Genomic DNA, 16243 nt, shown 5'->3' on the forward strand with positions numbered 1-16243 from the left:
GTCTAAGGTATCTAAGGTATCAGGAAAGATCAGTGCTCTCAATAATTCGCCCAGACCTGATCAAACATACCCCTTCCCCTTCTCTGCTATAAAAGGATATGTTAACGGCTTTGTGCTTAGGGGGAGTGGCTGTCAAAAAGGAATTGTTTTTGTAATATTCTTTATGAAATGACTGCATTTCCATCTGCAGATAACACAGCATCAGTACATACACACCGGATGCCATTTGACAGGAGAGAGCAAGACATGTATATCCTGCCAATTCTGGTTGTTGACGGAGGTACACCAGCGCTAAGCAGTACAGGAACCCTTACTATAAGAGTATGTGGCTGTGACAACACTGGCGCTGTGCAATCATGTAACACTACTGCCTATGTGATGGCTGGGAGTCTCAGTCCTGGAGCCCTTATCGCCTTGCTGGTGTGTGTCCTGATTCTTGTTGGTAAGTTCACACAATTTTACTATGTTTTTGTCTCTAAAAATGTCTCATGTCTAAAGGTCCTCTATGAATTGTACAGGAAGCCCAAGTCCTCCCTGTGGTCCACCAACAAATGAGAGCACCAGAGTCGAATAAACTGGTGGAAGACCCCTCTCATTTGACCTTGACTTGGATACTTGTCATTCTTTTATGTATTTCTCATGCATTCTTAGTTTTTCTTTTCTTTGCTCTGGAAAAGTGTTGAGGTCTGTCTGGGAATTGAACAGTCAGCCTGGCTGATGGGCCGTGGTTACACATGTTGTTTTTCGCTTACATCCAAAGGTGGGTACAATCCCTTTGGCTGCTGGAAACACATTTTACTGCTGCTCTTAGGCCGCGTACACACGATCGGTTAAACCGATGAGAACGGTCTGATGGACCGTTTTCATCAGTCCAAACCGATTGTGTGTAGGCGCCATAGGTTATTTAACCTTCGGTTAAAAAAAAGCAAACTTGCTTTAAAATGTATCCGATGGATGCCTAACCGATAGGTCAAAACCGATCGTTAGTATGCAAAACCATCGGTTAAAAACCCACGCATGCTCAGAATCAAGTTGACGCATGCTTGGAAGCATTGAACTTCGTTTTTTTCAGCACGTTGTTGTGTTTTACGTCACCGCATTCTGGCACGATCGTTTTTTTAACTGATGGTGTGTAGGCGCGACGGACCATCTGTCAGCTTCATCGGTTAACCGATGAAAACGGTCCTTCAGACCGTTTTCATCGGATGGACTGATCGTGTGTACGAGGCTTTAAGGATGCAGCTTTTTTTATCTTGTGTTCCAGCTAAATTGGTAGCACGGGAACCTGCTGAACCCTTATTCACCCACTTAGTAGAGCTACACAATTAATCGTTGAAAAATCATGATCTCGATTCAACCCCCCTGACGATCTCCAATGCAGAGTTTGCCGATTCTTTCATATACCAAGTGGAGAGAATTTATCTGCTCACTCTGTCAAAAGAAAATATCCGAGTAGTCTGCCAAGTTCTTAACAGGAAACATCGTAAGCTTTCTTCTTAGATCCAAGGGATAAACTTCTTTGTGTAAGTCGAGTCGCCTCAGTTCCCCCAGTCCTCCAGACTCACTAAGCTGTCCAGGGGGCCCCGGGCCCAATCGCGGCAACCCCCTCATCCATCAGCAATTTCGTGGATGGATGTATTTCTCGGCACCCCCCGCTCAACTAACAACATTGATCGGACGGTGGGCGGTAACAACCCCCCCGCTTCTCTGCTCCAGGGGCCCCCACCACCCTAAGTCCTGCCCTGATGGTCAGGTCCTTGCTTATAGCAAGTGTGCACACCTGCACATTCCCAAAGCCTGCCGGTCTCCAATAAGACCTGGACACTGGAGTGAAGATTTCGTCCTACCCAAGACTCTTTGAATTCTCCAGACTCTAAACCCTGATCTGGGATTAAAAACTCAGTCTTTTCTGCCCAGACCCACACTCCTCATTAATGTGAACCCTGTGTTGCTTTCCCTATACTCACACAGTGGCAGGGCCCAGCACTGTCACTATATACGCATAGTATTCTCTATATATTCTTATATATTCTGCTGCTATCATAAAGAGAAGTTCATCAATGTACTTTGCTGATTCATAAAAAAATAGATCTTCCATTTTCAAATAAAGGGTAATATTCACAAAGTTAGTATGAAGTTCACTGGCTTTTATAAGGATAACCTTTTAACTGAACAGTTGTAGTCACAGTCATTGCGTTTTATAAGGGCAATAACCTTTTAAGTAAACAGTCTTCATTTTCCTGCCTACACACATTTATTCATTATAAAACATACTCTGTTTTCTTCTGCAGTGCTGATTCTTCTTATTCTGGCTCTAAAGCGACACCACCAGGGTCACCTGGCATCAGATGAAGATGAAGATATGAGGGATAACGTCATCAAGTACAATGATGAAGGCGGCGGAGAACAGGATACAGAGGCTTATGATATGTCAGCCTTGCGGAGTTTATACAACTTCAGTGAAGGGAGCGAGGCTGGAGGGGACAGTTCACTTGCTTCCCAGCGTCACCCACTGCCTCAGTGGTTTCCAGGGGCTGAAATGGACTTTTCACTGTTCAAAGACTACATCAGTAGAAAAGTGAGGATGGCAGATCAGGACTCGACAGTGCCTCCTTATGACTCCTTTCAGACTTATGCCTTTGAGGGATCTGGCTCCAGTGCAGCCTCTCTCAGTTCCATAAGCACCTGGTCTACAACTTCAGAGCAAGACTTTTCTCAATTGGGCTCTTGGGGCCCCAGGTTTCGCCAACTGGCTGCTCTATATGCTGGACACAAGGGGCAGGAAGAAAGCCAGGGGTCCTAGCCCTACTCAATCCCTCTGTTTTCAGGGTACCAAGACCTTACGTTCTAATTACGGGGCAAAACTGCTCCATATTTATTACATCTCAGTATGTAAGCAGCATATTACATGACTCTACTATGCCCATTCATTGTATCATTACATGGCAGCTCATTAACCACAGTTACCTCCTATCACTGTCACCCTGCTCTGTTTCTACTCAACACAGTTCTCTCCATAAAGTAAATAACCATGTGCCATTAGTTCAAACTGTCTGCTCATTGAATATATAAATATAAATCATCTACCAATATTGCACTCAAATATATTGGTCATTATCTGTGAGTACAAAGGTGAAAAAATCATCTAATCATCTCTAAAGAAAAGGATATCTAATGAACACAATAACTGTAATTGTACATTGAGCACACTGACTCACCAAACATAATTATCGGTTATAATAACATATTACTCTCCCCTTTCCAAAGGGTCTTAGATTCTTGTCCTGCTGTTTGCAGTGTTTGCCCAATTAATGTCTAACAAGTGACATATGATGGTCCTACTACTATGGGTCATAGAAGTTAGTTACAATCAATTGGCCTTGATCTGTAATGCTGAAGATGTTTAACCATTCATCCAAGTGGCTTCCTCGATTATAATAAGCATCAGAAACATAACCCGGAATTTATAACCACATGGAAAACTAAGTCACCTTAACCCAATTACCACAGTGTCATGAAGTATATCAAGATAGATACGGATTGTATGGGAACATAAATACTGTGTTTTAATGTACATAATCCAATCACCAAAAAACGATGGTGTCTGGGACAGGTGTTATTATTACCTTGTTACAAACGCTGGGGTATCCACTGAAATTACTGGTGAAAGAGCTTCAACATACCAGAACAAGTACAATTGAATGTCACAAACGTATACTAGCTATAATATATATATACATATATATATATATATATATATATATATATATATATATATATATATATATACAGATATAAATTAAAATCTTTGCAGGCCTTATATATTATGGTTGTTCTTCAATACTATATTTTACTAGAAAGTGGTACTGCAAGTGAAATCTTTCATTTTAGTTTCCAAAAAAGGTAGAGCTGAGGAATACAGAGAGGTCACAAGAACAGGAGATTATTTTTTAACCCATCAAGTTAATAGCCCCATTTCAATATAAGAAAGTGTGGATTGTCTCTAATGGGCTTCATACTTTTGAGTATTAAAATGGTGTAGAATATACTTAAAAAAGTCAAATTATTGAAAGCCAAGTACATGTTGAGGACTTGCTTCAAGCTGTCTCAGAGAAAGTGGAGAGGCATATGTGGCTCTTGCGCCAGTAGTTTGGTGGTCACTGTCCTATGGTGGACAGGTACATGTGGCTCCTGAGTCAGTTGCTAGAAAGTTGCATTTTCTAGGTTGTATAGTGGAGAGCCATATGTGACTCCTAGACTAGTGGTTGGAGATCACCATTCTATAAAGGAGAATCATATGTGGCTCCTAGACTAGTGGTTGGAGATCACCATTCTATAAAGGAGAATCATATGTGGCTCCTAGACTAGTGGTTGGAAATCACCATTCTATAAAGGAGAATCATATGTGGCTCCTAGACTAGTGGTTGGAGATCACCATTCTATAAAGGAGAATCATATGTGACTCCTAGACTAGTGGTTGGAGATCACCATTCTATAAAGGAGAATCATATGTGACTCCTAGACTAGTGGTTGGAGATCACCATTCTATAAAGGAGAGCCATATGTGACACCTAGACTAGTGGTTGGAGATCACCATTCTATAAAGGAGAATCATGTGTGGATCCTAGACTAGTGGTTAGAGATCACTATTCTATAAAAGGAGAATCATATGTGGCCCCCGAGCCAGTGGTTGCAGATCACTATTCTGTAGAGTATTGTTTTTTTAAATCTGGTTGTAAATCAGTTCAACAATTAAGCATATTAGACTGATTATAAAGCACTCTGGCATGAACCTTTGGACTGAATTACAGTATCAAATCTGTGAATCTGTTGAGACTCATAGAACAGGAACTTTTGGAATATGTTCATTTTTAAAAGAAAAGTTATACTGAAGAAATGTTACACTGTGAAATGGCCAAACTAGCAGCAAAATATACTAACATATTGTGGCCTCAAAACACGTCTTCAGATGTTTCAGCCAAAATGGGAGTAATATCCCTTCATTGTAACAATTGGCAGTTGCCTCCTTTAGACACCAGATAGTTGTGTCAGTCTGAGTGCTCAGAACTGGAGTCAGGACATTGTGAATTCTCTGTCAAAATATAGCCGCAGGCTTAAAACCCTATTTTATTTTAATGGGTGAGTGAAAAAAAACAAGTAACAGAGCATTTTCTACCACATCTAAGCTACTCTCAAATTACTTTCACAGCTGATTGAGTCACTAGTAACAAAAGTAATAAAAATGAAAATGCAGAACAATTTTAACAACGCTTATCTGTAATTTTACTTTTTTGGTCTATCCACATGTCAGTATACCACGGGTCGGATTCTCTTCCCCAACCACATTCAGTCACCAGACCCACAAAAGAACCAACAGGTAAAGGGAGACCTATGCTGACATGAGGATAGCCATGGAAATAAAAATACAGGTAAGTATTCATAACAATTTTTTGGATTCTTGGTTTCATGTCCACATACTATGGGATCTTGCAAGCAATAACAATAAATAAAGGCAGGAAACAAGAATGGAAACCAACAAATCTACAATGCCAGCTTGAATGTGAAAAGGATTTATTCACGAGACAGAGGCGGAAGATAAAACTAAGGACACAAAGTGCAGAGATCCGAGCCGCTATGTCTACTTCACTAGAAAGAAATCCCCTTTGGAAAAGCAGCTATTCCCCTCTTCAGTCTTTAAAAAAGATTATCGACCATGGAACAAGAATAAAAAGAGAATGCTATAGGGTATGACTCTATCAGATTTATAGACTTGTTACAGTATGTTCCTATGGGGTCACGGATGGAGAAGCTGACCTGTAGTATGCGGACATGAAGAGACCAGGAAACCCCTTTAACTGATACAAGGAACCATGGATTGAAACCATTGCTCCCACCAGTGAAGGTGACACTTAAGTGTATAAGTGAATATACATTGGTCATGAATGTCTCATTTGTTTTAGGCTGTTTTTCAAAAAAACTATTGTTAAGGGCTAAATTTATAAATCTAAAACACAAGTTGTCTTACCTAAAAAAAAGTTGTTTAAAGTGATACATGTTTCAGAATCGTAATAGCATTGTAAGTATAAAACATTAAACAGTGCTGCATCCAATAAATAGTTGACTTCCTGTTGGAAAAATGCTCGATAACATAATGTAACGGGTTGCCCTCAACTAGTCTGCAGATGTTAGAACAATATTAAATATGTCCAACTACATGAAGGTTTGAGAGTATTTAAGTAAGATATATTTTTAAAGTGTATCCTCGAAGGGTGGACATCCCGACAAAATATATAGGAAAAAGTTTGGAACTAGAAAGATGGACTTTGAAGGCACATGAGTAAACCATATATAAAATTGTTAAAGTTTTAAATTGAGTAATATTAAAAAGATTATACACAAACAAATATAAAATACAAGGTAAGTGACCTCATAGGCTCTGATAAACCCTCCAAACAGTACAACTATTATAGAAACCCAAAAATAGGTGAACTAAAGCGCTGGCCAACCGTGAAAAATAATGTGTAACCAGTGAACAGATATAAACAAAATGCTGCTCAAATCTAAAATGTGCTAACAACAAATAAAGGTATGAATAAAAGGTGATGAGCGCAAACTGAAAATCTAACAGTGAATAACAAGACAGTCCATAGGTTTTTCTTGATGTAAGCACATTTTTACCTTTATTAAACCTACAAGTGCTTACATACTTCACTATGAGAGCTTTTTATTTCCATATTTGCTCCTGATATATGGTGTGGCTATCCTGCTGAGTTGACTTCGCTTTTGCCTGGACCTGTACTGGCAGTAGACACAGAGAACGTTCCTGGATTCCACCTCAGCACTTGGAAGACTCTGTGGAATACGAGTTACCCACTGTTTGGATCCTGCCCCAGGCCTTGGAGGATTTCGTTGATGTACATTACCCAGTGACTGGAGGTAAGCGCTCTGTGAGCCCAGGCTTAGCGAAGTGTATCCAGTTTTTTCACATTGATGATCCAAGGACAGAAGACTTGTCCATCATTGACATAGCACTTTTATTCACTTAAATTTTGGACTTTATTATTGAATTTAGTTTTATTTGGGTGTTTTTTCACTTTAATACACAGCCCATTGATTTGGTTTATAAATAGATTGTTATCAGTCCCTATGGACTGTCTTGTTATTCACTGTTAGATTTTCAGTTTGCGCTCATCACCTTTTATTCATTATAGAAACCCAAATGGTGTGGTGATTGGATACACAGTAACAGCAACCAGGTGGGAATGTCGACGTGGAGTGATTGGATCAGAATATGAGGTCGTACAGAGATTCGCTCTAAATGTTACGCATAGAATTACACTTCTTCAGGAGCACATAGCTATAGATATAATGGGCCAGATTCATAAACGATGTACGCCGGCGTATCTCCAGATACGCCGCCGTAATTTAAAATGTGCGCCGACGCATCTTTACGCCGATTCACAAAGCGAGATACGTCCAAAAACATGGCTTCAGCCGTCCGACGTAACTTGCCTATGCCGGCGTATCGTGGGAGCATAGTTACGCTGGACGCATTCGGCGTTCCCATTATAAATATGCAAATGAGCTAGATACGCCAATTCACGAACGTACTTGCGCCTGGCGTATTAATATATGCTGTTTATGTAAGGCGTACGACCGGCGTAACTTTACCCCTCATAAAGCAGGGGTAAGTCATGTTAAAGTATGGACGTCGGAAATGTCGGAACAGCATCAAATTTTACGTCGTTTGCGCAAGACGTACGTGAATGGGGATGGGCGTAGGTTACGTTCACGTCGACAAAGCATTGAGCCGACGTATCTTAGGAAGTATTTGCGACGTGATTCTGAGCATGCGCGCGCATGCGCCGTTCGTTCGGCCCTTAATTTGCATGGGGTCACGGCTCATTATAATACAACACGCCCACTGCCTTGATAATTTGAATTAGGCGGGCTTACACCGGCCCATTTACGCTACGCCGCCGCAACTTATGGAGCAAGTGCTTTGTGAATACTGCACTTGCCTGTCCAAGTTGCGGCGGCGTAGCGTAAATAGGATACGCTACGCCCGCACAAAGATGCGCCCAGATACGTGAATCTGGCCCAAAAAGTTTATTGTTTAGAGACAATCCTAGAAGGCTGTGAATAGGTGTCAGAACCACACAGTTCAATAATTATTATTGAACTGTGTGGTTCTGACACCTATTCACAGTCTTTTGGCATTGTCTCTAAACAATCTACATTATATATCTATGTGCTACTGAAGAAGCATAATTCTACGCGTAACATGTAGAGCGAATCTCTGTACGGCCTCATATTCTGATCCAATCCCTCCACGTCAACATTACCATCTGGTTGTTGTTACTGTGTATCCAATAACCGCACCATTTGGGTTTCTATAATAGTTGTACTGTTTGGAGGGTTTATCAGACCCTATGGGGTCACTTACCTTGTATTTTATATTTGTTTGTGTATATTCTTTTTAATATAACTCAATTAAAAACTTTAACAATTTTATATATGGTTTACTAGTGTGCCTACAAAGTCCATCTTTCTAGTTCCAAACTTTTTCCTTGAGAGTATTTAAGATGAATGCCAACTTTGCCAAGTTACTTTAAGTAGCATATTTTTAACACTATTTACACACCATGCAATCATTTTGTATGACTCTCTGCAGCCTTAGAATCCCACTTCGTTTTTCAACATGTCATCATCTTATCTCTCCTATCCCAGCAAAACAACATGTTATAAAGGAAAAACGCACGCCCCACTATATTATTGTCTATGACTGTCTAGCTCTGTAAAAGCAAGTATGGGCTTATCTCTAAACAGTCGTGTACCAGGGTACTTAAGAGGGTGTGGTAAAATGAATATTTAAATGCTGCAAGAATTTGATATTCTTACCTTTTAAACTTTTTGGCTGGGTTCACATCATTGCTAATTGGATGCGGATTCTCCACATCCAATTTAAAAAGACCCAGGCCTTTTCGGCAACCCATTCGGGGGTCCAGCCCCCCCCTCTCCCAAAGCCCCTGACTGTGCCACAGGGCCGTCTTTAATATGGTTTGGGCCCTGGCCAAACATTTTTTTTTTGGGGCCCCCCCAGCTTATTTTGGGCCTGGCTGGTTCACATGTATGTGTTTTGGCAGCCCTCATTTGTGCAGGCACAGCAGCCCATTGATTTGAATGGGCTGCCATGCCTTTGTTTCCTGCAGAAAAAAGGTGCATTCAGCATTTTAAAAATACAGTTGCCTTGAAATCCATTCTGCTTTTGCACCATGCTACTTACCTGCAGTTCTTGCACACACAAACACACTGTGTTTTTAAAAGCGTGACCTAAACGTCTAAAAATGCAGCAAGTTTGACAGTGCGGGAACTGCAGATAAGTCACAGCAGACAGCAGAATGGACAGAGAGTGCTGTATTTCATTGCTTGATGGGCATAGGTGTGCCGTGTGCGCAGCCTATTACATGAGGCATGCGCTTTTCTTTGCAGGAAACGCAGGCATGGCGGCCCAGTCAAATGAATGGGCTGCTGTGCCTGCGCAAATGTGGGCCGCCAAAACACATACATGTGAACCAGCCAGGCCCAAAATAAGCCCATCAAGCACTTAAATACAGACAGTAATGCCATGTGCTCCGAGGCCTTACTCAGCCTGGACTGCAGGTCTGGTCAGTGATTTAAAGAGTTCCTCTATTTTACACATGGCATGGCATGGGGTCCCATGGTGCTAAAGCAGAATGGACAGGCGGTGCTGTGACATACCTTGAGGAGCAGGACATGAAGAAGTCAGCCTTTTGTAGATCAAACTAGGGATGCTCTAAAATCACATTCTAATCCACGTTTATATACAAGCAGCACCCAGTGGCAGGAAGGGAGAAGTGCACGTCTAAAGGGAAGCCAGGGGTGCTGTACATTTTAAAACACTGGGAAGGGACACTGGCTGTGTGCCGCTGATGTGTGGGCCGCACAGGGCTTAACGGGCGGCTCTGCTTTGGGCCCCCAACAGTGACAGGGCCCTGGGCAGCTGCCCCTGTTTGCCCTATGGTAAAGACGGCCCTGCTGTGCCACAAGGTTGAAAGCTCATAATTGCCTAAAATGTCTTTGTATGTAACACAAGCCTTTACTAGAACTCAATATTTAGTTTTTTTTAGCCATATAGTGCATGTTTGCAGATCTGTATATGTACCATTTGCTACAAAATATCTCGGAGTGCCGCAACCCTTGTATCTTTGGGTTTATATATATATATATATATATATATATATATATATATATATTTGAACTGTGGAAGAGGCTTTGGTTTTCAAGACCTTCATCTGCAGAAGCTCATATATATTTATATTTTCAGTCCTGACCATAATAAAGTATATATAAAACCACTATACAATCCTTTTAAATATATACTTGTGTATTTGAAATTTCCACAATACAACTTGTGTTTCTAGATTTAAAGGCTCTTCCATTGAAACTGTAAGATTTATACATGTCCCTGTCTGTATCCCTGCCCTTCACTATCATAGCCATTACCCACCATTTTTCAGCTGTCTTTTTTTTCTATATTCTGTACACGATGATGTTACTTCTATTAACACCAGCTGTAATTTTTCCTGCCAACAGAGCAATGTTTTCAGACTCCAACCACAGCTGAACTTAACAGGGTACCCTCTTTGGATTAACACACAGTCCTCAAGAGGTCAGATCTGCAGTATTAGCTGTCATTGACAATGTAAATTCTGTCACTTTTCATGATATTCACATCTGAACCTGTGCTTTCCCATCTATTTTGTCTACCCAGTGCAGTTATAACATCTCAGTCTCCCACAATGCACTACAACACCTTCTAACAGGGAATTCATTACTTTATCATGATTCTTCAAAGGACAAAAATAAACAGTTGTTCTACTAATTTCATTGCAGTTTATGTTTTATTGTTAGCAGACATGGGAGGGGAAGGCAGAGATTCTGCTGTTTGGTGAACAAATATAATATGATTCCTATACACTCACTGGCCACTTTATTAGGTACACCTTGCTAGTACCGGGTTTGGACCCACTTTTGCCTTCAGAATTGCCTTAAAGGAGTTGTAAAGGATTTTTTTTTGCTGAAATTTCTGTTTACAGGGTATATAGACATAGGCCCGGATTCACATAGAAGTGCGCATCTTTGTGCGGGCATAACGTATCCTATTTGTGTTACGCCTCCGCAACTTTGACAGGCAAGTGCAGTGTTCTCAAACCAAAGTGAGTGTGCCAAGAACCCCCACACCATTACATCACCAGCCTAAACCATTGATACAAGGCAGGATGGATCCATTCTGTCATGTTATTTATGCCAAATTCTGACCCTACCATCTGAATGTCACAGCTGAAATCAAGACTCTTCAGACCAGGCAACGTTTTTTCAATCTTCTATTGTCCAATTTTGGTGAGCCTGTGCGAATTGTACCTCCATTTGTCCTGTTCTTGGCTGACAGGAGTGGCACCTGATTTGGTCTTCTGCTGCTGTAGCCCATCGCCTTCAAGGTTCAATGTGTTGAGCGTTCAGAGATGGTATCCTGCATACCTTGGTTATAACAAGTGGTTATTTGAGTTACTGTTGCCTTTCTATCTTTCTAACCAGTCTGCCCATTCTCCTCTGACATCAACAAGGCATTTTTGTCCACACAACTGCCTCTCACTGGATATTTTCTCTTTTTCTCAGGCCATCCTCTGTAAACCCTAGACACGGTTGTGCGTTAAAATCCCAGGAGATCAGCAGTTTTTTAAATACTCAGACCAGCCCGCCTGGCATCAAGAATCAAGCCATGTTCAAAGTCACTTAAAGCGGAGTTCCGGCCACAATTTCACTTTTTAAATATAAATACCCCTGTAATACACAAGCTTAATGTATTCTAGTAAAGTTAGTCTGTAAACTAAGGTCCGTTTTGTTAGGTTGTTACAGCATTTAGACACTTTATAAAATAGAAATTGACTGGGGCCATCTTAAGTGTGGGCATAATGAAGCCAGACTGTATGACTTCCTGGATTTCAGCCTTGCAGATCTCGCACATGCTCAGTGCTGCACAAGCAGTGTAATAAGTTTCAGATCAGGTTTCAGCACCTGTACTGTCCAAGTCACATGATTCTTCGAGACTGGGGAGTGCACAGACTCCTGGAAAGTTACACCCACTACATTCCCAGGAGTCTGTGCGGTGTAGGTTAGGAAGCTTAAGCACCTAGGTGCAGGAAGTGGGAAGATTAACTATTCTGCCTAGCAACAATACTTTGAAGGCATCTAAAAAAAAAAAAAAATTCTTAAAGGACTAATGAAATTTTTTTAAAACTACTGATGTAATGTTATATTTATGGGTGGAACTCCACTTTAAATCCCCTTTCTTCCCCATTCTGATGCTCGGTTTTAACTTCAGCAATTCATCTTTACCAAGTCTAGATGCATAAATGCATTGAGTTGCTGCCATGTAATTGACTGATTAGCAATTTGTGTTAGCAAGCAATTAAACAGGTGTACCTAATAAAGTGCCTAATAAATGGCTGTCCATTTAAATCTGATTATGCTAATTGAATGTTGAGGCAATGCTAGCATGTGGACTGACCCAATATCTTCTTACACTGACCATGCAATATACAAAGCACAATCTCCTTTACGATGGTTATATACATTTCAGCCTGATTGTACAATCTCAATACGTGTTTAGTCTGCACAATTTATTTTACGATCCACACTGGCTCACTTTTTCCGGTGGTTTAAAGCCACCTCTGAAATGCCAGTTTTTTATTTTTAGTCCCTATGGGGGTTTTTACATTGACCAAAGCCACATTTGCAATTCTTTTGCAGCATTTATTGACATTAACCACTTAAGGACCGCCTCCTGCAGATATACTTCGGCAGAATGGCATGGCTGGGCACAAGCACGTACCTGTACGTCCTCTTTAAGTGCCCAGCCGTGGGTCGCGGGCGGCCGCGGGACCCGCGGACCCAATCGCCGCCGGAGTCCCGCGATCGGTCCCCGGAGCTGAAGAACGGGGAGAGCTGTGTGGAAACACAGCTTCCCCATTCTTCACAGTGGCAGCTTCATTGATCGTGTGTTCCCTAATATAGGGAAACACGATCAATGACGTCACACGTCCAGCCCCGCCCCCCTACAGTTAGAAAAAACATATGAGGTCACACATAACCCCTACAGTGCCCCCTAGTGGTTAACTCCCAAACTGCAATTGTAATTTTCACAGTAAACAATGCATTTTTATAGCATTTTTTGCTGTGAAAATGACAATAGTCCCCCAAAATCTGTCAAAATTGTCCGATGTGTCGGAGTCATGAATAAAATCGCTGATCGCCGCCATTAGTAATAAAAAAATGTTTTTTTATAAAAATGCAATAAATTTTTTATTTTGTAAACGCTATAAATTTTGCGCAAACCAATCAATAAATGCTTATTGCGATTTTTTTTACCAAAAATAGGTAGAAGAATACGTATCGGCCTAAACTGAGGAAAAAAACGTTTTTTTTATATATTTTTGGGGGATATTTATTATAGCAAAAAGTAAAAAATATTGCATTTTTTTCAAAATTGTCGCTCTATTTTTGTTATTTTTGCGCAAAAAATAAAAACCGCAGAGGTGATCAAAGACCACTAAAAGAAAGCTCTATTTGTGGGAAAAAAAGGACGCCAATTTTGTTTGGGAGCCACATTGCACGACCGCACAATTGTCTGTTAAAGCGACGCAGTGCCGAATCGCAAAAACTGGCCAGGTCCTTTACCTGCATAAAGGTCTGGGTCTTAAGTGGTTAAAGTGGATGTAAACCCCCCATACACCCAGTGAAGTGAACAGCCTCAGATGATACATAGAGATGAACCAAATCTCCCTACATAGGTTTTATATGTATATCTGCTGTGTTCACATTTATATACTGTTTAGAAAGTTCAGATCAAGTTAGGAAATTTTCTCTTCCTGTTTAACACAGAGTGTGATGTCTGGGCATACAGCCAAGATAACTAACATTGCTGATTGGAGGAAAGGCACACACCCCCTCTCCTCGTAGACAGAGACTCTCAGAGGTGTTTTGTAACAGGGTAAACTCCCTGCTAATCTATTTTAGCAACCTCCATTGACAGAAATGTCAGGCTGCTTGTATCTGATGTGTCAGAGAATTTGTCAGGAGTTATCAGGCTGACAACAGAGGAATGGTTCAGGAGAGAGCTCAAATTTCATGAATTGGGTTTACATCCACTTTAATGGACGGTTTGACATGCAAAGTAAATTTGTCGCACTGCAAAGCATCATGGCTTTGATATGTAAGAAATAATGTAAGAAAACCTGAGAGGCTCCCATGTCCATTTGTAGGCGGATAGATACGTATAGTTCCCATGGGACTTTTTGGGCAATGTACAAAATCGTACAAATCTTCCACTAAAAAATAATATCAACTTTATTTACAATCCATATAAAATCAGTTTTAAAAAGGAGACATTGAATTTTACAATATTGCTGGCATATTTGTACATGTACAACAAAACATTAACAGTATGGCCTGGATTCACATACATTGGCGCATATTTATGCCGCCGTAGCGTATCTTCTTTACGCTAAGCCGACGTAACGCAGGGAGGCAAGCACTGGATTCACAAAGCCAGTGCTGCCAAATCTGTGCTGGGTTTCCTAGGCGTAATTCGTCGTAAGTGTAAGTGGGCGTGAGCCATGCTAATGAGGCGTGACCCCATGCAAATGATGGTTTGAGTATCAGACAGATACATATAATGAACGGCACATGGGCCGTCCCGTGGACACAACCCAGTGCGCATGCTCAGAATCACGTCGGAGCTACTCCCTAAGATACGACGGATCACTGCCTACGACGTTAACGTAACCTACGCCCAGCCCTATTCACGTACTACGTAAACGACGTAAAATACGCCGGGCACAAGTACGTTTGTGAATCAACGTATCTCCCTCATTTGCATATGTGAATAGGAAATCAATGGCAGCGCCACCTATGTCCAGCGTAAATATGCGCCCCCCCCCCCCCCCAGCTGGCCATGTGAACTTACCCCAAGATTTACCCAAACTATGCAATGAAGGGGCAAACCCAAACAAGTCATTCAATTTGTTTCCAAATATGAGAATATGAGAATATTAAAATACACATTCCTCTCTAAACTATTTGATAAAATGTATGAAAAAGTAAAACTTTTGAGGGTGCCAGACACAGACAATGAACTACATCAAAATTTAAAATTCATATAAAATTTTATTTTGAACATTTTTATAATACTAAAAAGACTAAGAATAAAGATCACATGCGATCCAGGTATATGGTACAGCGTTTATTGCTCAACATGTTTCACCAGAAGATGGCTTCTTCAGGAGACTTTTGTCTTGCTCCCCAGATCTCTGGCTGACAAAAAAACCTTTTTCACTATTTGATAAAATTCTTACCTCAGCAATTGCAGTTTACAACTTTCAATACTGCTGGCTCCTGCTGTCTCAGAAATGCCTCCCTGAATTTCGGGTCTTTACAGAAAAAAAAGAACAGGAACAATAGACAGTGATGCTGTACTAAATCAGTGCTTAGTGGGAAATAGTAGCAGCTAGCACAGGAGGTCAATATGCCTAACTAAATAAAATAAATATAAAGTGCAGCGCCTAAAGGAATCTAATCCTAAAATGATGTAAACAATAAAAACAATATAAATCCATCCAAAAATAGATACAAGTTAAAAATAAAAAGTGTATAATTCATTCTTAGGCCTCGTACACACGACCGAACATGTCTGCTGAAACTGGTCGGCGGACCAGTTTCCGCGGACATGTTCGGTCGTGTGTAGGGCCGACCGGACCGGATTCCCGGCCTAGCGGACAGGTTTCCAGCAGACCAATGTTTCTTAGCATGCTAAGAAACATGTCCGCTGGAACCATGTCCGTCGGACATGTCCGATGGTCAGTACGACTCATCGGACGTGTCCGCTCGCCCGAAATCCCTCGCATGCGTCGAAGTGATTCGACGCATGCGTGGAAGCATTGAACTTCCGGGGTCGCGTACATCGCCGCTTCATTGTAGCCGCCACGTCGCTGCAACGTCGCCGCCACGTCACAGCGTATCCTGTCCACGAGGAATTTGGTCTGATGGTGTGTACAGCCATCAGACCAAATGATCCCAGCAGACATGTCCGATGAAAACGGTCCGCGGACCGTTTTCTTTTTTTTTTTTTTTTTCTTTTTTTTTTTACCACCTCAGCTTTTTA

General features: G+C 41.2%; 1 protein-coding gene across 2 annotated transcripts in view; it reads left to right on the top strand.

Moving 5' to 3' along the window:
* CDH22 (cadherin 22) overlaps positions 1 to 3042 on the top strand; it is a 300904-nt gene extending 297862 nt beyond the window's left edge. Inside the window, exons 11-12 of one of the 2 annotated variants that reach the window (XM_040330178.1) lie at positions 191 to 442; positions 2292 to 3042. In XM_040330178.1, the coding sequence (XP_040186112.1) occupies positions 191 to 442; positions 2292 to 2803 (764 nt within the window). In that variant the 3' untranslated portion in view covers positions 2804 to 3042. Of the gene's footprint in view, positions 1 to 190; positions 443 to 2291 lie in introns of those variants that run through there. The other variant, XM_040330179.1, reaches the window with a different exon arrangement.
* Positions 3043 to 16243: the final 13201 nt, after the last annotated feature.

This window comes from Rana temporaria, chromosome 12 (assembly GCF_905171775.1).
Source record: "Rana temporaria chromosome 12, aRanTem1.1, whole genome shotgun sequence".
NCBI classification, from domain to species: domain Eukaryota; kingdom Metazoa; phylum Chordata; class Amphibia; order Anura; family Ranidae; genus Rana; species Rana temporaria.